The following is a 27,899-nucleotide window of genomic DNA, read 5'->3' on the forward strand; positions in this document are numbered from 1 at the left end:
CCACTGAATGTTTTCAGTCCTGACTTTAGCTTTCTCTCCCCACCTTAGAATATAATACATTAGCTGATTGATTTATAATTTATAGATTTTAGTAAAATTTATAATTTTACAAATGTTATGGTTTATATAATTCTCAGATACCCTAATGCCTAGTGATACTAAAGACCAGAATCTTTAATTGGTACCAGTTATTTCACCATCCAGGAAATGCTAAGAAAACAGACAAGGAAGGCATCGCATTTCTTTTCCCTTCCTTTGCTGCTATTACATAGGCATTCTCTTCTTTGTTTGTTATCAGAGCTCCTTCTCTTAAATTGAGGGTGAGAGTTCATTTCTCGGTGACTGGTACATTAACTTTCTGGTTGCTGAGTCAGAGAGAAGATAGCCACACCTGCAACTTTAGTTGTGCTGGGAGTGGTTTGACGTGGTATCAGATTAAGGCAGTCTTCTCCCCTCCTTCTTTCTGTTCTGATTAAACTCTCCTTAATCCTGGAGACTATCTGTGAAATGCAGTTCCTGGTTTTTCACAGGTTGTTATTTAGTTTTTTTCTCCACCGTTGCAGGAAGTCTGACTTAAAATAGGGCTGCAGACATTAAGGCTGTAATTGCCATGTGGAAACCCTGCATTCCTGCTGCTTTTCTAGGGTGAGGGTAGATTTGTGCCTCTCCTTCCACAGCCCTTCATGTGTGTCTGGACAAGTGGCGGAGAGTGACGTGACTCACACACACAGGGCCAGCACTGATTCATGCCAGGAGGCTTTCTCCAGCCATGCTGAAGCAGATCCTGTCCGACATGTATGTGGACCCAGAGCTCCTGGCTGAGCTCAGCGAAGAGCAAAAGCAGATATTGTTCTTCAAGATGAGGCAGGAGCAGGTCAGAAGGTGGAAAGAAAGAGAAGCAGTAGCTACCATCCCAAAGCCAGCACTGAACAAAGGTCAGTGTATGACCATTTTCTTTCTTATTTCTTGTCCAGAATTTTATCGCACTTTGACTTCCAAGTTTGCCATAGGATAAGTTTTGATGGTGTTATTGAATGAAAAAGCAATATTCTGTAGCTTTAGATGATGTGTGCTTTTACACAAATCATTAAAAATTTAATCTGAATAACCAACTGATTAGAAAAGTGAGTCTTTTTCCTAAATTTTAAGTATGAAGTGAGCCAAAGATCAGAATGACCAGCGGTTAAGCAAATTTGACAGGAAGACTTTTTCATAGTTTCCTCGTAGGGAACATCTATCCACGTGGCACTTTGTCCAGGACTCATCCCTCTCAAACACTTTGAAGCAAACCTGTCAATTACCATTACTCCTTCTTGCTGCAGGACATTGAGAATACAATAAGCCAGTTCAGCTGGCCAAGAGGACCCCACAGAAAGAATAGGGAGCTCTCCACCTGAGCTACTTCTGGTGCAATAAAAAAAAACCACAACCCCCGCAGCATTATTCCACAGGAAAAGGAAATGAAATATTGTAAATTGCTAGCATTGCCCTTCCATTCCATAAATGTACATGCACATTTGAAGTTTTTGTGGAACGGAATAGGTGAAGATAAGGAGTATTTGCAATGTGGTGAGGCTTCCTGGGAACCAATCCCACTGATTGTGGTATGATATTATGTCACATATGTTGCAACCAAGCATTTTTTTTCAACAATCAGGTTGTTGATTGTAGCCACAATCAACAGGAAAAGGATCCCATTGGGATGGCTGCAAGGCAGAGGTGGTATTCAGCAGGTTCTGATACGTTCTGGAGAACTGGTAGTGGAAATTTTGAGTAGTTTGGAGAATGGCTAAATACCACCTCTGGCTGGCCCCACCCCCATCTATTTTCTGCCTCCCGAATCCCAACTGATTGGGGGGGGAAATGGGGATTTTGCAGTAACCTTCCCCTGCCATGCCCACCAAGCCACGCCCACCAAGTCATGCCATGCCCACAGAATCGTTAGTAAAATTTTTTGAAGCCCACAGTGTGATTGAAGCTACATGATGCATATTAAAAAACAGGCAATAAAAAATAAGTAGCTTATTGCTTTGCACCCAATCCTTACGGTAGAGTTGGGATCAGCCAAAATTATTTACTTTTCATTCCTGCTTATTACGCCAGCCTTTTCCGCTCCAAAGTACAAATAACAGAGGTGACAGTGAGTCACTTTAGAAGTCACTTTCCTGGCCTAGAAAATCAAATGTAAATGCCCTCCCCCCCCCTGTTTATAGTGTGGAATATGTTACTCTTTTCAGTGGAATATGGAAGTTGGAGTTAGAGGGAATTTTATCACTGCAGAATCTTAGGGTGTTACAGTTATTTTTATTTCTATTTCTCACTGTTCAGAAGTAAAGATGAATAGAAACTGCATTCAGACTTCCTTGTAGAGGTTTCAGAAATTAAAGTCTCATGGTGAACAAAGAATTGCCCTTGTGTTTCATTCTTTTGCAGAGGATCAGGAGATGTTTCTGCAGGCTAAAAATAGATGCAAAACATAGAGGGTGATATGCTGCTGGTATCTTTTAAGTGTTTATGCGCCATGAAGTTGTTGTAGGCGCTTAGTGACCACATAGATTTTTCTTAATGATGAAACATGCTAATTCTACATAAAGTACTTTTAAACAAAATAATAGTTGGCAGCCACATTATATGAAATAAGATGGCAAGGAAAGGAAAATGGATCCAGGAAAACTCAGTGCATCCACTTCACTGCTGCCAGCTCACCATCACCAAGTTGCCTCTGTCCACTCATAGCAACCACGTCGCCACTTACCGTGGGTAGCAGGAGGAAGAGCTGGATGGGCAAGCAAGCAAACTTGAACCGGGGGCTTCCCATTTTCATATCTCCTACTACCTCCCCTGCCACTGGAATGAAGAGGCTGGGGGGGCGACAGTGGCAGTGTATGGAATGGGGAGCAGGGAGGTGGTGGCCGCTGGGGGCATCCATTTTCACAGGAGACTTTTTAAAAAACAAGTTATGATGGTCAAAATGAATGTACTTTATTGAGCTCATTGACCAGTTTTATGTATCACAAAACATGGAATTTGTGATATAAAACAGGACTATTTAAATCTTCTTCCCGTAAGATACCCATTGGTTATGATAGAGGGATTTCTCTCTATCTAATTTCATGAAGATGTTTTGCAGATGGCTTTGAAATAACAGTTAAGATAATTGAGGGTTTGGATAATAGTATTTTCCATGACCAGCAACTGCCTAAATGTTTAATTAGATGTTATCTCTATATGTTTTGCTCATTTTAACGAGCAACCCATACTGTAATTTCTATTACTTTTGGGTCTCTTTAACTAGAGGTGGAACTAGGAGTTATGACTGCAATGTCATTACCCATGTCTGAAATATATTGATATTATATAAATTATATTTTTATTATATTTTTATACAATATAATTTCCATTTCTTGGAAGAATAATTTATGTCAGCATTAGGAAGCCCAACAAGGCTCACAAGCAAGATAGAATAAATTGTACTAATTAGATATAATTATAATTGGACAAAATCATGGAATTATATAAGGAAAATAATAACAACTATTTTCAATAATTGCACCGTTAAGCTTTTTTTCAAAAGTCTTCAGTGTTGGAGACATGTAATTACATATGCAGACAAGGCCCATTCAGATTCAATAAATAGAAGGCACAGCAAGAATTGTTCAGTGAAGATCAGAATGTACTGTGATTTATGTATTTATAAATTCCTAGAAGTATAAAATCTGATCTTAAAAACAGTGGAAGGATAATAAAAAAGACATAATTCAAAGTGCTTATATAAAATAAAAAACATCTTCCAGCGCACATATCTATAAAGCCCTATTTAAAGATGATAGAACAAATAAAAAGCAGTATAAAAATACAATAATGGGGAGAAGTATGGACCATATTCATAAAAAAAAAAGAATCTTTTAAAAAAATTATTACAAAATATTAAATTTGGTATGCAACTTAATCAATAATATTCAAGACAGACAAGTCATATATTACTATAATAAACATTGGAAATACCTTGAAATAAACAACATTTTACTATATGCAAAAACCCTTATTGTACTGTACTGTATTATTACTAATTATTGTTTGTATATATTAAATATTTTAATATATTAAAATCTTTAATATGTACAATAATAATAAGTAATAATAATACAGTAGAGACTTTAGTAACAAATAATTTGTTGTATTTTGCAGTTGCTTATTAAAGTCACATTTATCTTTGGATGCAAAATTTAATACTTGTTTCATACTGACAAACAGTATGGGAATTTCCACCAAGGTCCTCTGTTCCGGTGGGAACAGTATTCAAATCTGATTGGTCGAAGAGTCTGACAGCTCCCTATAAAAGGGCTGCTGCCAGACAGAGTCTTTGCTGGATTGTACATAGTTGTCATTTAATAAAGAGCTGTTTGTTGCTGAAGTCTGAATCTGCCTCATCCATTCACCCGATCTAACACTGGCGACAAAGGTGGGATTGGAAGGCAACTAGGCACCAAAAAGAGCAAAATACAATCCAGCGAGTCAATCCAGCCTGGAGCGAAGCCAGGGCTACCGAGTCTTCAACCAATTTGATGGAAATGCTACATAGGCAAAGCAGCCCAAAGAGTGCGCACAAAACTGCGGGAGTGCATCGCAAGACTATGGAGCCAGAAGTTTCAGACAGCAAGGACGACATCTATTGCATGCGCACTGATCGCAAAGAATCGGCGCAGAAATTCGAAACCCATTTCCTGCTTTGTGCTGGCTGTGGAGGCAATTTCCAGAGATCGGCTTGCCACTTCTGGGATGCCATCTGCCAGTGCTGTGAATGAAAGGGACACATCACCAGGGTCTGCAGGAGTGAATTCCCTGAACCACCCAAACAACCGAAAGGTCAACCTGCATGCCCGAGACCGCCAAGACAAGGGACATGGCAGCCACGGCCAAAGCAGCCAGGAGTAGAACTCAGCACAACCTTCCAGACTACCATCAGTCAAGCACGCACTCCGCGGGCCAAAAAGCTGAAAGTCCCTATCCTCCTTGAGGGATCGCCATGCTCCATGGAGATTGATACAGAGTCATCATTGATGATTATGTCCTGGGCTATGCTTAAGAAGGCTGTCTGCAACTTGAGGAGGCACAAGCTGAGGGTTCCAGACCTATGCCTGAGCGACTACCAGGGAAACCAAATCCGGGGTCTGGGCCAAGGCACTTTCCGAGTGCAATTCAAGTCCTTTGACGGACTGCCTCCTGTGACAGTGGTCGGCAGAGCCCTGCAGAGCCTCCTAAGCTTGGACTGATTTGAATCCCTGGACCTGGAAGTGAAGGAATCAATGCTGTTTGCGACGAAAGCACTGAGGAGCTCCTTAAGGAGTTCGAGAACGTCTTTGGCACCGGTCTAGATAAGTATGTGGGAGCTCTAATCTCTTTTAATTTGGACCCCAACATAGACCCTATTAGGCTAAAACCCAGGAAAGTCCCTCTGCCCTAAAATTGATCTTGAACTGGACAAATTAATTGGCCAGGGAATTCGAGAGCCGGTTGATAACGCATGCTGGGAGACCCCTGCAGTGACCCCGGTCAAGTCTGACAAGTTTGTCCACATCTGCATGGACTACAAGTGCACAATAAACAAAGCTTTACAACAAAGCTCTTATCCTGTGCCCATTGTACAGGACCTACTACATTCCCTTGGCCTGGGAAAGGTGTTTGCTAAATTAGATATGGTGCAGGCATACCAGCATTTGCCTGTAGATGGCAACATGGTGGAGGCCCAAACCATTGTGATGCATAGGGGCGCCTTTAAATGCACCTGGCTACAATTCGGTATTAGTATTGCCCCCGGACTGTTTCAAAGCATCATGGAATGGCTTTTGCAGGAGATACCAGGAGTCGTCCCTTATTTTGATGACATTTTGGTATCAGCTACAAATAAGGCACAACTTTTCAAAAGTCTTAGGACTGTTTTGACCAGAATTAGCGAAAAAGGCCTTCGCCTCAAAAGAGAAAAATGTCAAATTAATGGTCCTAGGGTCGAATTTCTATGGTACCTGATCGACAGCTCTGGAATTCTCCGCAAAAACAAAAAAATTAAGGCAATCCAGGATGCCCCTACACCTTGCAATCAGACCAAGCTCCAGGTGTTTTTCTGACTCCTTAACTTCTACAGTGTCTTTCTCAAACAGAAAGCCACGGTTGCTGAGCCTTTGCACTAGCTCCTCAGCAAAAAGACGAAATGGACCTGAGACAGAGCTGAAGCTGCCACATTTGCCATGGTGAAAAGACTGCTACTGTGGGGGGACGGGACCGGCTCATTGTTCCAACCAAACTGTTGGTTGCAGTATTAGAGGTCTTGCATGTAGGGCATCCAGAAATTGTCCAGATGGAATCTTTGGCCAGGAGTTACATGTGGTGGCCTAACATCGATAGGGAGATTGAGGAATGGGTGGCTACCTGCACACTGTGTCAGGAGTCCAGACCAGCTCCCCCAGAGGTGCCCTCTAAGGAGTGGGACTGACCTCAGTCAACCTGGTCTAGGGTGCATATTGACTTTGCCAGCCCCATTCATGGCCAAGTATTAATGGTAGCAGTGGACGCCTACTTGAAATGGTTAGATATAGTCCTCATGGCCACTACCATGGCAGAAGCGGTCATCAAGGCACTACAGAGACTTTTCTCCACGATGTCCTAGTCTCTGACAATGGGCCCCAATTTACGGCCATGCAATTTGAGACTTACTTAGCTTCGCAGGGAATCAGGCATGCCCTGGTCGCTCCATTCCATCCAGCCAGTAATGGACAGGCAGAGAGAATGGTGTAATCCGCTAAAGAAGCCCTATCTAGGATGGGGCCAGGAGATTGGCAAACATGGGTTGATCAATTCCTCCTCATTCAGCAGATCATGCCAAGTGCTACCACCGGGAGAAGTTCCTCAAAGCTTCTAATGGGCTGCAGCCTGAGTCTGCGTCATCCATTCACCCGATCGAACAATACTACTATAAACTTGTATCTCTAAAGGCTTAAGCCATCTAAATGGCTAAATGGCTAAATTATTAAAGTGTTAATCTCAAATCAATATTGTAAAAATACCATTATACTCAAATAATGAAATGTATTATAATACAGTAGTACTGCAGAAGTCATGGTTACCATATTTTTGGAGTATAAGATGCACCTTTTTTCCTCAAAAAAGAGGCTAAAAATCTGAGTGCGCCTTATACATAAAATACAGCATTTTTTGCCTCCCGAAGCCCCGTCCCTTCACCAAAATGGCCGTGAATAGCCTTATGAAGGCTTTCAGAGTGCTCCTGGGGGCTGGGGAGGGCAGAAACAAGCAAAAATGGGCCATTGTTTGCCCCCCCAGTCCCCAGCAGCACTCTATAAGCCTCCATAAGGCTATGCATGCAATTTTTAAAACAGAAAACAGGCCCGGTTTTGCAAAAAAAACAGACCGTTTTTGCTCTTTTTTGGTCCCCCACACCCCAGGAGCACTTTGCAAGCCCCCCAAGGCTATTCATGCCATTTATTTGACAAAAATAGGGCCGTTTTTGTGAAAAACGGGCCATTTTTTGGAGGTTTGCAGAGTGCAACCCCCCCCTTTGGAAAGCTCTTTAACTGATGAGAATTACATTTGTTTATTTAGATGACATATTGGTACAGTCAACCTTTAGGGACAGGGCTGTGGATGATCTCCATCTCATGTTGAATGTGTTAAGGGCTCATGGGTTTTCCATCAATGAAGCTAAGAGCCATTTTACACCCACAACTCGTATTCTACATTTGAGGACTTGGGTAGATACTGAGGCAGGTCAGGTCTTCCTTTCAGAGGATCGCCTTAATAGCCTCAAGCAGATGGTCACAGAGGTGTTACGCAGTCACTGGGTGCCCCTGACTACACTTTCCAAGCGATTGGGGAAAATGGTCTCTACTATATCCATTATGCCCTGGGCTAGATTACATACAAGGGAATTACAATGGTTCCTCCTCCCCTACCAGAAGTCTAACCGCAATGTTTCCTTGGCTAAAGTATCTTTACCACAGAAGATTCGCCACTCTCTCTACTGGTGGAAGTCACCGGCCATTGAGAGGGGGTGTCATTTTAGGAGTCTCGAAAAAGTGACGGTTAGCACAGATGCTAGCCTGTATGGTTGGGGTGCCCATATGGGAACACAAATGGCACAAAGCAATAGACCCAGGAGGAGGGAGAGAAGAGCATTAACTGGTTGTAACTGCGGGCCATCAGGTTGGCCCTGTTGAAATTTCAGGACTCCATCTTGGGGCAGCATGTCCTTATTCTGACTGATAATATGGTAGCTAAGGCCCACATTAACAGCCAGGGGGAACGAGGTCTGGTGGTCTTATGTCAGAGGCCGATGTTTTGGTCTCCTGGGCAGAGGATAATCTCTTGTCCATTTCAGCGGAACATATTTCTGGCATCGCGGATTGGCTTAGCAGAGCTACAGTTGACCAAGTCGAATGGCGACTGCATCCTTGTCTTTTCAGGAGATCACGCAGCATTACAGACTCCCGATTGTAGACCTGTTTGCCACCCCAGCCAATGCCCAGCTCCTGAGGTTTTTCACATGGTTCAACACGCCTGGAGTGGAAGGAGTGGATGCCCTTTGCAGCCCCTGGCCCAAGGGTCTCCTCTATGCCTTTCCCCCGGTCCCTCTCCTCCCCAGAGTCATCCGCAGGCTCATCTGTGTCAGGGGGGAGGTAATCCTTTTGGCACCACACTGGCTGAGACGCCCTTGGTTTGCCGACCTGCAGTCACTGTCCGTGGAGAGACCTTGGAGGATTCACAAGGTTGTCCCGAACCAGGGTCACTGGAACACCCGGACCCCTAGTGGCTGCAATTGACTGTTTGGCAGTTGAGCATCTCACGCTGAGGGAAAGCAGTCTCTCAGAGAGGGTCATCACCATACAAGTGTCCAGGAGACCATCAATGGTCCACATCTACAATACCACCTGGGAAAAAAATTCTCGGTGTGCGGCCAAACACATTTCACTGGTTAATTCCACCATCCCTCAGGTCCTGGAATTTCTCCAGGATGGTCTGGAGAAGGGGTTAGCACCTAGCACTCTTAGGAGAAATGTGGCTGCATTGAGCACCGTACTCATCTGGGATGGGGGACAATTGCTGTCACATCATCCCAATGTGCGGATATTCCTTAAAGGTGTGGTTAATCTAAGACCACCTGCAGTGCATAGATATCCAACCTGGGATCTGGCAAAGGTCCTGGAAGCTCTGATAGATCCACCCTTTGAGCCCCTTTAGGAGGTGTCCTTACAATTCCTTACCTGCAAGGTAACATTCCTGGTGGCAGTGACATCAGCAAGACGTATATCTGAACTGCATGCTTTGTCAGTGTGGGAGGACCTCTGTAGGTTCCATGTAGACAGGGTGGTCCTTAGACTGGATCTCTCTTTTATGCTGAAGGTTGGTTCCTGGTTCCACCGCTCACAGGAGGTAGTGTTACCAGATTTTTCTCCCAGACACGAATTGGAACACCAATGGCACAAGTTAGATGTGCTTCGGGCGCTGCAAATTTGCATTGAGCAAACGGCAGAAACCAGACAATCAGAAGCCCTTTTTATTTCGTTCCAGTCTTCTTCCCTTAGACAAAAAGGTGGCTACTATCGGCAGGTGCATCAGACATTGCATAGCAGCAGCGTATGACTCATGCCAGGAGAGGGTGCCAGCAGGGGTAACGGCCCATTCTACAAGGAGAGCTGCCACTATGATGGTGTGGGTGACACAGGCTTCCCTGGAGGAAATTTGCAAAGCTGCTACGTGGATTTCTCCGTCCCCTTTCATCCACAATTATAAGCTTGATAAGTTCGCATCTGCAGACGCGTCCTTTGGCAGATGAGTTCTGCAGGCTGCTCGGTTGGGCGGGTCAGTTTTGGAACAGTCAATTGCCCACCCTTGGGTATGTCCCATGCATGGATGCTATCTCCACCCTTATTGAGAAGGGCATTGGTAACTTACCTGATACGCCTCTTCTAATAAGGTGGAGATAGCATCCAGCCCCAGCCCAGGATTTGACTGTTCCTTGTTTCTATGGGGCTGTTTTTTGGTTCTGAGAAGTTTATCTCGCCAGGTTGACAATGTTCTTTTGTCTACCTTTTCTATGAATCACTAAATTTGATCTTGTTTGGATAACAAGTGGAGTCTGTCTTTTTTTCTTCACCGGAAACTGGGTGGTACCACTCCTGGAGGCAGGTTATATAGTGGTTAATTAATTAGTAATCAGACTCAGTCCAATCAGAGCACGGACAGTGTCAACCCATGCATGGATGCTATCTCCACCTTATTAGAAGAGGCGTATCAGGTAAGTTACCAACTCTCTCTCTCTCACTCACTCTCTCTCCCTCCTTCCCTCCCTCCCTGTGTGTTTACAGTGTATACAGTAAATACACACATACACATACATGTATTTATGTGTATGTATGTAATAATAACATTAGATCAACCTCACCCATTCCTAAGAGATCTTTAAGAGGTATGTGTAAGTACACCAGCGTCTTACCATCCCTGTCCTAATATTTTCTTGTATTCATATTCATTTCATGTATTCATAATCAGGTCTCTACTTATATCTATTATCTAATTCATAGATGACAAAATAAAAATAAATTAAAAAATAAAATAAATATCAGTGTTTAAGAATGGAGGAAATGGGACAATGGATATTTAGTAAAGTATGTGGTGTGCTATCCTTTAGAAACAAGATTTACAGAACGTCCTCAAGGTCCAAAAATGCAACTATTAGAATGAAAATTTTCTTTCTCAACCATAATTAAATTAGAAACAAATATTGTAATAAATAGGCAAATGAAGACAAGAGCAGAACTATCAGCTTAGGGTCCATATGGTATCTTTGGAATTTAGAATGCATCTACATGCAAAGGCAACACAGTGGTTTGATCTCTGATTCACCCTACCATTATTTTATATCCAGTGTTCAGTTTGGAACATGAATTAATCAACTTACTAGCCCATATCAATACAGGCAGCAACAGGTGTATGGATGAAGTTAAATTTATTATATGAAAGCTTTGCTCACAATTGGTTGCTAATAGTTCTTATTGTTACAGGACAGTTTCGTATTGTTTATTTTACTGTTTGAAAAACAGTATTGTTTTATTACGAATGAAGGTGAATGTACATGTTCCAAGATCGGGTTGCAGGATCCGATCTGGGTTGGTCACTGGGATTAAAGATTTTGTCTTCCAAGCTGGGCTCCAGCACATCTGAAAGCTCGGAAGACAAACTTCTGATCTCAGTGACTGACCCAGATCTGATCCTGTAATTTTATTGGTTAATGACTAAAACAAAGTTTCTGTCTGGATGAAATTACTACAGTTATTTTTTAGTTCATGTATTTTGGCTTTGTTTATTATATCATCAATCTCAAAAGTCTCTGAATAGATTTCCCTGATATACAAAAATATTGGATCTCCTTTTGACTTTTTTTTAATGGAAAGGCTAAATTCCTTATGAATTTATATAATTTCTAAATTCATTTGAGCTTGTTAAATATTGGAGGCCACTTTGCCATTCCATTAAAGAGTCAACCAGATGGAAGTAGACATGGATGGTAGAGGAACCTGCCAAACTGAATATACAGCAGATTACTCATAATTTCATTGATGTTAAAACAGTTATATTGTTATCTTGCAGACCATAGAAAATCTGTGCAGTGGAAGCTTGGTGCAGATGGTGATATTTGGGTATGGATAATGGGAGAACACATACTGGATAAACCATATGACCTTCTGTGTAGTGAGATTCTTGCTGAAAGAGTGAAACAACAGTCACTTCAGGAAGTAGAGGCAATAAGGTTAGTAGTACAGTCTTCCAAAACTGAAAACAAATACATCAAATCTGTCATTAAAAGGAATTTAATTTGTAGTCCTTTTGCTCTGGTATCCTGTCTAATAACTCTATTTAACACTTCAAACTCTAAACTAAACAATAAAGAGCATAAAGCATACCCCTGTCTTGTTCCCGTCTGGATTTCAATTGGTTTTGTAAAATTTCCATTCACCATGATTCAAACTTTCTGGAATGTATAGATGGATTTTAGACCTTATAAAGCCCAATCCAAATTTCACCTTTTCCACTATTTTAAATATAAAGGTCCAGTTCAAATTGTCAAAAGCTTTTTTTGTATACAGAAAAATTAATGTTACCTGTTTATCCCTACATTATTGTAAATATTCATTTATATTCAAAATTACTCTTATATTATCTTTTAATTTTAGGTAAGAAACTATACCGGTCTTCATGTATATAATCCTATAAAACTTTTTAAAGTCTTTCAAAAAAAAAAAGGCAAAGTCTTTTGTTAGCCCATTTTTACATTTGCAAACATCAATTAAACATAAAGTATCAGTCAGCTTGAAGAATGTTTGGGGCAATTTCCCTTGTGTTTCTTTAATTCCTTTATCTGGTGATCTGTCCAATTATGGGATTACTACCCCATAATAGTTTCCAATTACACATCAATACTGAAAAGAATAGGAGAGTAAGTGTTCAGACAGATGTTTAATGCACATACACACAATATATATGATATGACAGGATGCTTTCAATTGTCCCTCTATGGAAAGTGGTAAGGATAGTGAAAGGAAGATGTGCTCTTTTCATATGATGCAGAAAATGCAGACACTGCTATGCCTGCTTTACCAATGTCTCACTGTTGAGCAACAAAGTCAACCTGCTCGACAGCTGCACACTTAGAAACTTGATATTACTAACCACCTCCACATTTGAATTGTTAATATTGTGAGGTGTATGGCTGTGCCTGCCTTTTTTGAAATCAAAAATGATCTATTTTGTTTTTTCTTACATGTAAAACCAGACTGTTTTTATTATACTATCAAACTCTCTATCTCCTCCCTGTAATCACCCTCATTATCATCTTGAATAAGGCCCACGGCTGTTGTATCATCTGCATACTTCACAATATGGTTGGTAGCAAATCTTGCACAACAGTTGTGGGTCAACAGGGTGAATAATAGCAGACTTAGAACACATTTCTGAAGAGAACCTGTGCTCAAGAACACGGTGTTAAAATATTAATCCCAACTCACACATACTGGGGCCTAACAGTGAGCAAAATCAAGAAACTAGTTGCAGAAAGGAGTATTGAAGCCTAAAAGACCCAGTTTATCTCCTAAATGCTGAGGAATTATCGTATCAAATGCTGAACTAAAGTCAACATATCATTTGCATATGACTATTTCTTTCCTCTTAAGTGCTGCAAGATCGGATGAAGAACAGAGGAAATAGCTTGTAGGGTAGAATTTTATAAGTTAAATGAAGTCTCTACACAGCAGACTGACAAGAACCTTAAAGAATGTGGAATGAAAGAAGGAAGACAAGAGGGCACCATTCATCCTTAGTTTCAGCTATGAAACATTCAGGACAGGAAGAATAAACCTATGTGTGATTAAATAAAATTGGAGTTCATTATTTAGTGGGCAGGGTTGTTGACAAGTCCTTGAGGCAGGCAGAAGTTCTGTGTTAGAACTCTCCCATTAGTCTTCATAACTGCAATTAGGCAGCTGCTAGTGATTGACATTTCAGTCCAAATGCAGATGCTGGGGGAAGAGGACATTCAGTTTTTTTCTCCAATATCCAATTCTATAATTTTTGTAGCAAGGCTATCAATAGTTTCTATATCAGAGAAGTGCCACTGATCAGAGAGGAGAAAGGAAAGAAACAAGCAATTTCAGTTATATTGATATGAATCTTTCATATAATCTAAATGTGGGAAAATATTAGCAATGATTTATGTGTCTTGGATAATTTAAGAACCAGCCTACCAGTGAATCACTACAGTACTATGTAACATCCAGATTTAGGTTATGAAGGTAGAGATATAGCTGCCTTTTTTTTTACTTTAACTCCTATTATAGCTTCCTGTATTTACTGCATATGCAGGTAAAAAACAAAATTGTTTGAAAAAGCTTCTGTTTCCTTGAAAAATTATTTTTTTCTTATTTTATATAAGAACACCAATGGAAAAAGCTACAGAGAGTTCAGTATCATCTCCTCCACAGTTTCTATCAGAGCCCCAACCTGGATTTGAAATACTGCGAGACAATAAAGAATTTGTCCAAAGAGCTGTACCAAAAAGAGTGGAAAACACACCAGCTGTTGGAAATCGCAGAAATCTAGAATGTAGCCAGGTAATGTTGTTTCTTACCTTTCAAACATTAAAATGAAAGCTAGCTGAGAGGGAAAGAATTCCATTGGTGAATCTAGTGAATAATGCTTTTATGAGTTACTTGAACTTTCAGTGAGCATTCAAGTGAATCAACACTAATGAAGGTTAACTTGCTTGTTAACAGTAGCTGCAAACCTAAAAAGCCTATTTGTGCCATAATGCTCAACCTATGCCTCCTCCCATTATAGATGACACAGTTGTAACAAAAATTGCTGCAGCAAGTGTAATATTATGCATTCTGAAAATAATAATTTTAATTTATATGCCAATGAATGACATAAAATGGTTTTATTTGCACTGTATACTTAATTGATGGGACACGGTGGCTCAGTAGCTAAAATGCTGAGCTTGTTGATCAAAAAGGTCAGCAGTTTGGTGGTTTGAATCCCTAGCGCTGCGTAACAGAGTGAGCTCCCGTTACTTGTCCCAGCTTCTGCTAACCTAGCAGTTTAAAAGCATGTAAAAATGAAAGTAGCAAAATAGGGACAGCCTTTGGGGGAAGGTAACTGTGTTCCATGCGCCTTTTGCAATTAGTTATGCCAGCCACCACATGACCATGGAGACATCTTTGGACAGTGCTGGCTCTTTGGCTTTGAAATGGAGATGAGCATTCCCCCTAGTGTTGGGAACGACTAGCACATATGTGCAAGTGGAACTTTTACCTTCTATACTTAATTGGGTCAGAAGAGTAAGATTGTCATGCAAAGCCTTCAAGATAACCAGTCCATTTTATTGAGCTTAATTTTTTTTTTGGGGGGGGACTAAACTAATTTCCCAAAATCATTGCTCAGCAGAATTATTTGAATATTAAATCTGTTCCAACATTTGCAATGAAAAGGATATTTTTGAATGGACCTGCAAGATTGAGACTATAGGTACTACATCCCTGTATTTTAGTTTTACTTCCACCCCCACCTCATGGCTGCACCAGATTGTACTAAAAGGGGGGCTAAAATAATTGGGGAGGAACATTTCCCTCATTACTGTTATTTTTCTCCTCTATCCTAGAACCATTTAATACATAAAATTAGATACAGTCTTTCTTTCAAGCATTTTTATTACTTATTTTTACTTATATTGAATAGTAATTCTTTAGAGTTTAGAGTAGACAGGTTACCTTTTAGATAAAAGCAGGAATTTGTCAAGAGTAGATTTTCAGTGAAATCACTAACTAATCTACCTATATGTTAATGGTTAAAACAAAGGCATATTTGCCAAGGAGGCTAGTTCCTAGGTCACCTGGACTGGTAGATAAGAGGAAAACAAGGCCATTTATTCCCTTCGCTGATTAAAGAAGGTAATCAAGAACTGGAAGCAAACGCTGGAAAGAAGCTGTTAGTGAGCCTTATGCAGCTTTATAATGGTTATAACCACAATGGTTTATCAACAGGGAGTATAAAATAGAGGAATCCTGCAAACTTTAAAAAAAAACAACAACCCTTTATTTTAAATGTGTTACATTTTTTTGGTATTTTGCTGTCACAAACTGCAAACTAAGTTTACTGTACAGTAAGTTCTTAAGGAACATAATAACTCAATATTGAGAAGAATAGTATCTTAACAGCATCTGACAGTGCAAAATGTTTCCATGATCCTTTCTGTAGTCAAAAAAGCTGGCAATGTCTAACTAGCCAGAGCTGATTTTTAAAAAGCTAACTACAGTCGGGTCTTTTTAGTAACTAGAATGATCCTTTCCAGGTGATCCCAAGGCTGTAGGCTAAACTGGGAAAGCGAGCAACAAGAATAAGAGTAACTGAGCACAGGGGAGAGTTTTTCTTAGAACTTACTTCACTTATGGTCATAAGAATGGTGAAGCAAGCTCATTTCTTTGTTCTTGTTGAGTTTTGTTGAGAGAGAGACAGAGAGGGAGGAAGGGAGGGAGGAAGGGAGAGAGGGAGGAGCTCTTTTTCTTACCCCAGCTCCTGCCCACCTAGCAAATTAAAAGCATGCAAATGCAAGTAGATAGTTACCATTTCAATGGGAACGTGACAATGTTCTTTGCCCCTTGGCATATAATTATGCTGGCCACATATGCACAGAAGTATCTTTGGACAACACTTGCTCCCTCGGCTAAGAAACAGAGATGAGCCCTACTCTGTAGAATCGGATATGACTGGAGCGGGAAACATTTACCTTTATTTATTTCAGTTTCTTTAAATTTTTAAGATTATGCTTAAAATTGTCTTTCATTCAGGATTGAAGTCAGGTTCAAGCAGCATTTTCAAATTTGTCGATATGAAGGTCTCTAATAGCTTAGTAGTAGTTAATGAACTAGTCCCAAAAGTGATCAGAAATGAGGTTTGCAAATTTAACATTAGCATATTACATGCAATGTTACTTCTTTTATTCTGGGTGAATATGAGTGGTTTGCTTTTGAATACTTAGATATTAATTTATTTCTTGTCTTTTTTAGCTTACCTATATTGCAAAGAATTCAGGGCAGCGTATAAGTTCTCTTCTCCGTTTCACAAAATTCTGTTAGGGATGAGCCTGAGAGATAGTAATTGGCTCAAAACTATGCAATGAATTGCCAAGTAGGGAGGCATTTGAATCAAGCAGGATCTACCAAAGGATTTTACTCTCTTGCATTTCTGAAGCACCATTGGATCTCCCCCCCCCAAATTTGATATATACTGTATATATAATGTGGTCTCTAGTCACATGTATTTTAGCATTAGTATATTAGCACCTGTTTTCAATAATTATATGCATTTCAAGTCTGCAAATTGCCTGCATGCCTCCACAGTTGTGTTAGATTGCAAGTTGGTTTGTGTGGGTAATATATTTCCAAGTAGAATCTGAGCCCAGTTTTAATCATCCCTTCCTGCTGACTCCAGGTTTCATTAGCTTTCTATTTGTGTAACCAATTAGGCCTTATTTTGCAGCTACATCTCCTCAATGATGTCAATTCCAAAATAAAAACTGTGGGTGGTTACAGTTGTGAAAGTGAACAGTAAAAAGTAGATGGGTGGAGGAAGCAAATGGAAAATCTCTCCCTCCACTGCCTGTAGTCAAAATAGAAGAGGAATGAAAGGCTATTTCACAACAGATCAGGTTCTACATTTTTGAGAATACTCCATCTGTGACTTGATAAGAAACACATAAAAATATTTGGGTAGGGCAAAGTGTAAATAAGTTGGAGGAATGGTTGGGAAATATTTTGCTGAAGTCAATAAACAGAACTGAAGAAAATCTCCCACTATAATTTTGTTCCAAAGGTTCTTCAGTTCAAAGGTATTTTCAATCAACAAAAAATCCTGTTAAAATGGGACTGTTGCTGAAAGTAATTTCACTGAAAACCCATTTATTGAAAAGAATTAGAAAGAATATTGACTCATAAAGCTTGTGGCCATCATTGTCTATTTATGTTAATGCTAAAAGTATGGAAAATAATCAAGATGATGGTGAGTTCTTTCTCTTTTTTCACATCTCTATGATAAACTGGAAATAAATACAAGAAGATTGCCATTCCTTTATTCCTATCTCATTGATCTAGGCTCCTGTGACTAAACTAAGAGATGTGGAGCAGATATTGGTAGACTATTGCTCTAATTCAAGCAAATCTAATTTTCAGCAGGTAAGGAAACAAAACAGATCTCTATGGGCATATATAACTTTTGTCTTCACGTTCATGCCATTTTCTGTAAGCAATCAAATTCAAATGCAGTTAAAAAATAACCCAGCATGCACTCATGTAAATACTCAAACTTTCATTTCCAGATGATCTTATTAGTTTATTGTCTGTGATGGAAATGGGCAACAAATGGTGTTGCCAAAATTGTGACGGGCTGTGAAAAAGAGATTTTAAATAGCGACTCTCTTGGTACATTTTCTTGGCAAAACATCTAAGGTCCAATTAGGGAAGACAGATATATTTGAATCAGCAATCACATTTTTTCAAACACAATACTAATTTCTAGTATTATTGATTAACATACACTATCTGCTAGGCTTTTTCAGCTCAGACAAGAAAAAGCAATAGCTATCATTGAATGGAGACATTGGCTCTTAAAGTGGCTTGTAGAGTATCATACTCTTGGTGTCAGAGCAGCCTTCCTTCATCCAGTGATCCTCAAAAAGTCTTGTATATGAATCCCTATCTTTCCAATCATTGTGGCCAAATTAATATATTTGGAGGTACCAGGTTAATAGAGGACAGTGACGTGCGGTGAGGTTTATGGCTGGTGAGGCACTGACACAAATTTTTTTAGACTTGTGGACTTCAACTCCCAGAATTCCACAGCCAGGCATGCTCAGTTCCAATTTAAAGCAACAGCATTTGTTTTTCTCCTTTGTGAAATAAGTTTCCTTCTTTCTTTTTCTTTTTCTCCTCCCTTCCCCTCCTCCCTCCCTCTCTCCCCCCTCTCAAACACACATACACAAATGTTGGATTGGACTATATCTCCTACCCCCTTCCCTCTCTCACTAAAACAAACTCTCTCTCAAACAAGCACACACACACACACACACACACACACACACTTGGATTGGAGAGAGTCAGGGAGACTACAGGAGGAGGCAGGAAGCCAGTCAAAGAGCCATACTGGTGCATACACACTTTCCCCCAGCCCCGGAAGGATCCAGCCCAGCTTCACTGATTACAGGTTTGAAAAGACAATGTGGCTCTGCCTGCAATCAAACTACATTTGAGGAGGGAGAGCACTTCCATCCAGCCTTTGCCCAAGGCCCCGCAGCAGGAGGATGAAGTTTGAATTCCTCCCCCTCCCTCCTACCCACACGTACCTTTTCCAGCTGTTTCAGAGAGGATTTCAACTCTGCTCTTGCCTGTCATCATGAAAAGAAAAAAAAAGATGTAAAAGGAAAAAGGCAAGAGCTGAGGTCAGGCTGAGCTAGTTGCTGCCTTACCATGGATCACTCTGCTTATCTGTTTTAAAAAGCCTATAATATAGCAGTAATAGCAATAGCAGTAGACTTATATACCGCTTCATAGGCCTTTCAGGCCTCTCTAAGCGGTTTACAGAGAGTCAGCATATTGCCCCCAACAATCTGGGTCCTCATTTTACCCACCTCGGAAGGATGGAAGGCTGAGTCAACCCTGAGCCGGTGAGATTTGAACCGCTGACCTGCTGATCTAGCAGTAGCCTGCAGTGCTGCTTTTAACCACTGCGCCACCTTGGCTCTAAAAAGCGCCCTCTACAGGAGGAGGGAGGAGAACGACATGCCTCACCCACATCAGGAATTTTTAGGCTTTTAACCCTTGCTTAACTCTGCTCGAGTGATCATTAAACACCGAAAGTCAAACTAGATGAGGCACGCTGTTCTCCTGCCTCCTCCTGTAGAGGATGCTTTTTAGAGGCTTTTTTAAACAGTTAAGCACTAAGCAGAGTCATCCACTGTGACTCTGGCAGCAACTAGCTAAGCCTTTTTCCTTTTACATTTTTTTCTTTTCATGATGAGTGGTGAGGCTCTGCCTCCCCTGACTGCACATCACTGATAGAGGAACTGGTAACCTTAATTTCGATCTGCAATTTAAGTTTTCATTAAATCACCAAGTTATGACAACATACAAAACATATGTTTCTTATAGGATTAAATGCCACAACTATTTATGAAGTCAAAATGTGAATTATTAGCATGGAAGAAAATTATTGGTACATTAAAGGAAACCATAATTGTTGTCTATCTTTGACAGACTAGAGAAATGCCAATGAAGTTGACCACCACCGAGACCAGAATGGAAGAAGAAATAACTTCACACTATCCTTCTGAATCAATTCAAAAACTGGACAAAGAAGATCGTAACTGGCAGGAATCTTGTGCGGCACACTAATATTGGCCCTTTTATATGACCATACTTATGATTTTGAATGGAGAAAGTATATTCAAGGCCAACTATACAGAATAATACTTTCCCCTCAAATTTTATACACTTTTAGCCCTCCAAGGAATCCACCTATCTGGAGAGCTATGTTGACTAAATCAAATACCAAGTTGCAGTGCTGTAGCACTGATCAGACTGAAGGCATCTCCACCACTCAAGGTGTCCACTGCACATTCTATTCCCCAATCCCTTAAAAGCATTGTGAAGCTGATATGTGGTTCTCATCACTCATTGCCAACCTCAAAACTTAGAGAACAGTATTAGGATGAGAGAAAGGTGAAGGGAGGTGAGGGTTTCCATCAATGGAGGATAGACTTCCCAAAAGCTATGCTGAGTTGTAGTGCTTTAGGGAAAAAAAGGAAAGGGGAAAGAGAAAGGAGACAAAGCAGTTCTTCTATACAACAGATTGGCTGTACTCGGGATTTGAGCTAATGTCATGACAATAGGCAAGTTCAAAGCTGATTCTGAATTGCTGTCCCAAAACTGCTTTCATTATGGAAGTTCATTTATGTACCAGAATAATTTTACATGTAGTTTATTCTCTCTGGCTTTCTCCCTCTCATGGGCATGATTTCATAATTAGGTACTTCTGGTTCTTGAAAAAAAGGACTGGGTAACAATGTTCCTTCTCAATTTCAGTACGGAGGTCCAAAGCAGCAGATGAAAGACGACGCTCCCTTGCCAAAAATGCACGAGACGACTACAAGAGACTCTCATTACAGGGCATCCGCAAGGACAAAGCAGCTAATGTTTCTCAAACCTCAAAGAAAGAGGTGCAAAGAAAGCCACTCCCTCCACCTCTTCCACCAAAGCCTAAAAACCTTATAGCTAAAATAGCTGATGGGAAACCAGAGAGGTGAGTAAATTAGTGGGGGGTGGGGAGTCACTGTATTGCTGAAAAGACATATACAGAAGTGGTGGGATTCAAATTTTATGTTACTGGTGCTGTGGGTGTGGTTTGGTGGGCGTGGCATGGCTTGGTGGGCATGGATTGGTTAGCAGGGCAGGGGAAGGATACTGTAAAATCTCAATTCCCACTCCAGGGGAAGGATATTACAAAATCCCCATTTCCTTCTGATCAGCTGGGACTCGGGAGGCAGAGAATAGATGGGGGCGGGGCCAGTCAGAGGTGATATTTACTGGTTCTCTGAACTACTCAAAATTTATGCTACTGGTTCTCCAGAACTGGTCAGAACCTGCTGAATGCCACCTCTGATATACATCCAAAGATGATTCTGAAGAAGATGCTGAATATGATATTTCTTCTTTTTCTTGTTCTATGAAATTGGACTGGGAACAATAAACCTCTATTCATTCTAAATGAATAGAATAGAATGAAAACTTTATTGTCACTTTAAATGTACACTAATCAGCATAAATTAAAATGAAATGGTAATAATCATGTTTGGAACTGCTGCAAAAGAGATCAGAATTTGCTTCTTTATATATTTCTTTTTCTTTTCTCTTTCTTTGACTTTTACTGTTTTCACTTTTCAACCTTTTCATACCCGTATCTTTTTTTTTGGTTTTCTAATTTTCTTTTTTGGTTTCTATGATTTTTTAAATCCTGTACAATGTTATTTTTCAATAATATATTTTAGGCTAAAGATTAGCAGGTTTTTAATGCACATTTCCTAACGTGTTTTTTTCTTCTGCATTAGAACTGAACTTATATCAAGCTAAATATTTAAACCACCTATTCTTTTGTTATGGCAGAAAACAGGGCTTACAAAGATCTATCTCCAGTTCTACTCAGGAGAGTATTGTTCGATGGTTTAGAGAAGAGCAGATCAATCTCCAAGCTGGGTTTGAGAAATCTATGGATCAGATAGCACCTTGGTTTCACGGTACTGTACAGCCATTGACTTATCTCAATCAAAAGGTATAGAATTCAGCCTGAGAGCAGTGTAAGATGGAGCATTCACATGTCTATTGACATACTCTTTCTTTCTAAATTGAACACCATCTTCCCCAACATGAAGACTTACTGTATATTACACCCAGAGACATATATTTTCCTTCTCCTTGCCACCGATACAGAGCAACAGAGTGGTTTAAAACTTGTACTCAATTATCTGGAAATGCAATTCATTTGATTCTAAATATTGCAAGCATGGAACAATTCCATTAGATGCAAGAATATCATGCCTCATTTCTTCTTGTCTTTAAGGCTAGAAAGAGATTGCAGTTAGGAGAATTGAGAGAATTACCAGACTAATAAGAAATATCACATTTATGTAAGGGGATAAGAGTTTCAACAAAATAAAGAACATTTCTATTAAATTTCTCCTATTTAGTATGCTAAACCAGGATGTTTCAGTGCCAATCAGAAAGTTTTGATTTGTAGAACAAACATTTATCTGAAATCCAATTCTTAAAACAGGAAGAAAAGTCCTGTAAAATTATATTAAAATTCCAGTTATTTTTTTTAATAAGGAAAAATAAATACAATAGAAATAGTTTAACAAGTTTCAAACTAGATCTCCAAAAAGAAACAATCTTGTTTAAAGTTACAGATTACTCATTTACAATTACAATATTAGTTGCAATTATATTATTACAAATACTGCAATAAAATATTTCACGGCTGAATCTGATTTGGCCATTTTAATTATAAGTTATGGGTCAATGGCTACAATACAATATTCTCTTTGATACAAAAGATACCATAAGGATTAATTTCTATAAAGTTTTTCCAGCATTTTACAACCATTCAAAGTTACAATGGCCATGGAACAGATGCTTGATGGCTGGTTGTGGAATTTTGCAGTCACATGGCCACAATATTTGCAATATTTTTGCTTATTTGAAATGAATGGGTTTGCTTAATGACCACTGTTCATTTAACATTAAAAATTAAGGCTAGAAAATTATTTTCAGTCATGACTGAAAATTATTTAGTAACAATTTATGACCAGATTTCCAGTCCCATTTACATTTACAGTTGTAGGTCAAAAACTATCTCTATTGATGATAATTTTACAATAAATAATCTAAGAATTCCTTGCCCAGGATCAGCCATGAGCCTTGGAAAAGGGGAAACTATGAGAAAATCAGACCTATATCTTCAGTACACTAAGATGAGAGCAACATGTTTTTTGCAGTAATGAATGGTTCTTGTAATGATTATTTACATGGATTTTCAATTTTTTTCCCAACCTGTATTAGCTATGGCTGTTAACTTAAAAGAAGTAAAAAAAATTGGAACCCCTGCTGCCTGCTTCTCGGATACATGCAGAATAATGAGTCCTCACGACAGGGGTGAAATGCTACCATTTCAGGCTGGTTCACCCGAACTGGTAGTAAAAAATGCTAAAAAGATTTCTGACGATCAGCTGTGCCACGCAATTTATATTAGCTAGGAAGAAGGAAACCCTGCTTTCTAGTGAATCTAAATTACGCGGCACAGCGGTCCCCCTCCTTGCTGTTCCTCTTACCTTTGCAGACTCAGAAAAGATTTCTTGGTGCCTGCTGTGTGCATGTGCGCAAAGTGTGCATTTCACACATGTGCACAAAGCAAACTGATAGCAGACTTCAGAGCATTTCACCCCTGCCTCACAAGCACAAACACCTGCTATGTAGACAGGGCTTCCGAATGTCAGCTGACAAGTCCTGCCTTTTTTGCCATATCTTTGAAAAATGGTGTGGGTGTTCCTGTATTTAAGAAAAGTGAGTTATTGGTTTTTTTGCTTTTTAATCTGTTAGGGAACTCTAAGGTTCTGCAGAACACATTTTTTAAAAAGCAGACTATGCAGTATTAACTGGGGAAGTGGTCAAGCAAATGAAAACTCTGGACAATCAATCAGATAGAAAGACTTTTTAGAACATGTTACCCATGTAACACATGTGGTACTTCCTTATTTATATTGTTTTTGTTTTGAGAACAGGTATTTTAACCACCAAAAAAGCAGAAGAACATCTGGAGGGTTTGGCACCTGGAAGCTTTCTCATCCGAGTCAGTGAAAAAGTCAAAGGCTATGTTCTCTCCTATTTGTCAACTGAGGGCTGCAAACATTTTCTGATAGATGCTTCTGGAGATTCATATAGTTTCCTTGGTGTTGACCAACTCCAGCATTCAACATTAGCTGACCTAGTTGAATTTCACAAGGTGAGTCTCTTATTTTTCAGCACATTCTACACAAAAATTAGATGTTTCTGTAGAATGTATACAGTACAAACGGAGGGTACCCCCATATAATTCTAAAAATTGCTTTAAAAGACAGGTTTGAAATTATCATCACTCATTTCAATCAAATATGTCTCTTTCCATTACACAATTACAGGCCAATTCCAAGTTAGAAGGCAAAATGCCTATTTAGTCTGTCCTCTGATCACTTATCCATTCATACAATGCTCTTGCATAATACTATACAATATCAAATGAGATGAGAGCTTTCTGGAAAAACTAAAAAGGGCAACCTGTCAGCAACTGTCAGCAAGTCCATCGCCAAATGATTGAGCAAATGAGAAAATGCCAATTTACCTTAACTGCAGTAAGCTCCATGAATTCCTGGTGCTTGGTAAACAGCATTACAGGGTCAGTTCTGAAATATTGTTTTGAAAAGTCTCTATGGTAATTTTTAAAGTGAGGAAATGTGAGCTATGAAAAATACATATCATTGGAATAGCCTGCCTCTCAGAGTTGAGGGTGCTCCATTATTGAAGCCTTTCAAGAAAATATAGGACAACATTTGTCCAGGAAGGTTTAAGGAAACATGCCTTCAGCAAGGAATTGAACTAGAAGACAATCAAGGTCTTCTCTAGCCCTATGATTCTGTATTGGCTAGTGCTTGCGATGACTTGATGAAATCAGGAATTATTTTGTGATTCACTATTTTACAATTTACCCTTGTAATTCACTAAACCTATTTCACAATTTCAGAATTAAGCTCCAATTTAATTTTAAAAAAAACAAGTAATAATATAATTTGCTTTGCTACCTAATATGCTTTGAAGCCAGTTGTAAATAACTAAACAGTCATTAATCGAAGATAAAATACTATTTTTACTGAAGTTCAGATCTTTTGGAATACAACTTTAGAAAAGTGAATTCTTATCTGTGGTTCCTTTCTTTTTTAGGATGAGCCCATTACATCATTGGGGAAGGAACGTCTTCATTACCCCTGTGGACAACAAGGACAGTTACCAGATTATCTTAATCTTTTTGAGTGATATTGTCAAGTGCAGGAAAATCAGGAAGTACAGGCAGTTCACATGAATATAAAGGTTTATTGCAAGCTAATGCTCTCTACAAGAATCTGAACTACTAACAGACAAAGCAAATAGGTGGTAGATAAGAATGAAATTCAAAGTGAGTTGGACTTAGATCTCTTGCGGACATAAAGGGATTTGAGATTGATGATGCAACAATCTCCCTCAGGCTTAGCCTGGTTATCTCCTACAGATATTCAGAAAATCATTTACCATATGGAGAACGTTTATGGAATGGGCAGCTGCTGACATGGAGCCAAAACCCTTTAATTAGTACAATAGTTCCTTATCCATAAAATTATTATTCAAACATGTTTGATAAACAAAAACTAAATTCAATTAAACAAAAATTGGGATTAAAATCCTAAAGAAAGCAGCAAAAAAATAAAGCTACCATTACAGGCAATTGTGCTAATGAACTTTCTTTGTTCAAACTGAAACCTGACTGCATGAATTGCTGTTAAATGAAGTTATAAGGAACTATTCCTAAGCACTGACATTTGACATCTCTCAATACATTCTTGAAAGGTTTGTATTTACATTTATAATTATTTTATATCTCTACACTTTACTATATTGTAAGCTACTCAGTCATCTCAAGTCAGAAGATGAGTGGCATTTAATATTAATAAATAAAGAGACGTGGTGGCTCAGTGGCTAAGACGCTGAGTTTGCCTATCAGAAAGATTGGCAGTTCGCTGATTCTGTTGAAGAAAATGACAGGCTTTAGACTTCTCAGGATACAGAAAAAGTTAATAGGCAGCCAGGTTCAGAAAGTTAGCAAAAAGGCTAACGTTGCAAATTCTGAACAACCTTCATTATCAAAGCACGCGTTCTTATACATTCTCAAAGGCAGCGTAACACGGAAACACTTAACTCATTTCTTATTGGTTACCTTGAGGAGAAAGCCTTATAAGGAGATGGGGTCTTACTTCTTTTGTTACAGGTATGGACTACGTGTCATTAACGAACTTTATCTGAATCTTGTGGTTTGGACTTTTGATATAGGGACATTGGCTAGAACATCTTGTAGTTAGAGGCTGATGACATTTCCTTTAAGCAGACTTCTGACCCTTTTATGCCACGTCTTCATTCTTATATTTTTAATCCATATTTTATTCTACTTTAGTTCAAATCCCTAGCGCTGTGTAACGGAGTGAGCTCTCGTTACTTGTCCTAGTTCCTGCCAACCCAGCAGTTCAAAGGCATGTAAAAATGCAAATAGAAAAAACAGGAACCACCTTTGGTGGGAAGGTACCAGTGTTCTGTGCGCCTTCAGCATTTTAGTCATGTCAGCCACATGACCACGGAGATGTCTTCGGACAGCGCTGGTTACTTGGCTTTGAAATGGAGATAAGCACCGCCCCCTAGAGTCAGGAACGACTAGCACATATCTAGTGAACCTTTACCTTTAAATAAATAAAAATGAAATAAATAAAATTGTTGAGGAAAACTCCAAATGCGGAAGTAGTTAGAAGAAGCTTCATAGCTTCAAATTCCCTGAAAGATTGTTTTTCATCATCAGGAATTAATGATGAGTATAAACATGCCCGTAGTGCATCATAGAACAATGGTGCATCAGAGCTTCCAACTGTTCACTTTTTTTCTTACTGTATTCTCTGTAAAACAACATTGTTAGATAGTCAGAGTTGTTTTGTAGGGAGTTGTTATATGTTCCTTTAAAAATGATAGTAGACATTGCATGGATCAAAAATCTTCACTCTCAGGTCTATGACCTAGTTCTTTAGAAAACCAGTCTTTGCATACTGGCAGAGCATGGGAGAATCAGATACATTTTTGTTTTAACATGGATGAATATAAATTTGTAAGCATGGGTACAATATGCTTTTCCTCCCTTTTCTCTGCATTCAAGGTTTCCAGGACAAAGTCTCCTTGTTTGAAGAAGCTGGTGTATGACAGGCATAGTAAATAGTCAGCAGAAATAAGTCAACAAATGCTCAAGTAAGGCAGATGGATATTGAAAGAGCGACTGCATAAAATAATAAACATTACAAATGCCTTAGCGTTTTATCCTTTTCTCTGAAAATGTTACAAATAAATGTTTTTGCAACAGAACAAGCACAGTCCTTGTCTATTCTAATTGTGCTTCACTTCACTTGAAAATAATCTCAGCTAGACCAAGAGGAAAGCAGTTTTAATAGATGCAGAGGAATATATTGTCAAAGGCTGTTTGCATTTTATAAACAGAATTTGGACATCTCAAGATTCCTTATTTTCCTAGCTATCAATATTAGCAGATTTTAATATTTAAATACATCTGGAAAATATACTTATATTTTCATCTGTGTGTCTATTTGATTGAAGTTCCATTTTGAGGCATATTTTCCAAAGTTCAAATATGTAAAAAATGCAAGCTGAATTAGCAAGTATATTAAAATCAGATATTATATTGGAATATCATCCCCGCAGAAATTATATTGGCTCCCATGCTGACACTCTTTTTTAAGGTCCAGAAAAATCAATGGGTCTGAGGAACCCAGAGTGGGATAGAGCCCATTAAATAGTTCATCTGACTGTATGTTGTTGCTGGGATGGGTGGATGGGTTATTGTTTTTATACTGGGTTTTTATTGTTTGTAAAGAAATGTGTTGCTAGCTAGCACTTGATAAAATA

General features: G+C 39.3%; 1 protein-coding gene across 1 annotated transcript; it reads left to right on the top strand.

Moving 5' to 3' along the window:
- The first annotated feature begins 460 nt into the window (after positions 1-460).
- Positions 461-27,899, top strand: SH2D4A (SH2 domain containing 4A). The gene is made up of 9 exons (XM_014066879.2): positions 461-935; positions 11,659-11,818; positions 13,997-14,174; positions 17,709-17,789; positions 19,866-19,989; positions 20,694-20,910; positions 21,771-21,901; positions 23,942-24,162; positions 25,134-27,899. Exons 1-9 carry the CDS (start codon positions 770-772, stop codon positions 25,224-25,226), a joined length of 1,371 nt encoding a protein of 456 aa, XP_013922354.2. The 5' UTR covers positions 461-769; the 3' UTR covers positions 25,227-27,899.

Source organism: Thamnophis sirtalis, unplaced genomic scaffold (assembly GCF_051295495.1).
Source record: "Thamnophis sirtalis isolate CommonGarterSnake01/CBP01778 unplaced genomic scaffold, rThaSir2_p1.2 scaffold_4, whole genome shotgun sequence".
NCBI classification, from domain to species: Eukaryota; Metazoa; Chordata; class Lepidosauria; order Squamata; family Natricidae; genus Thamnophis; species Thamnophis sirtalis.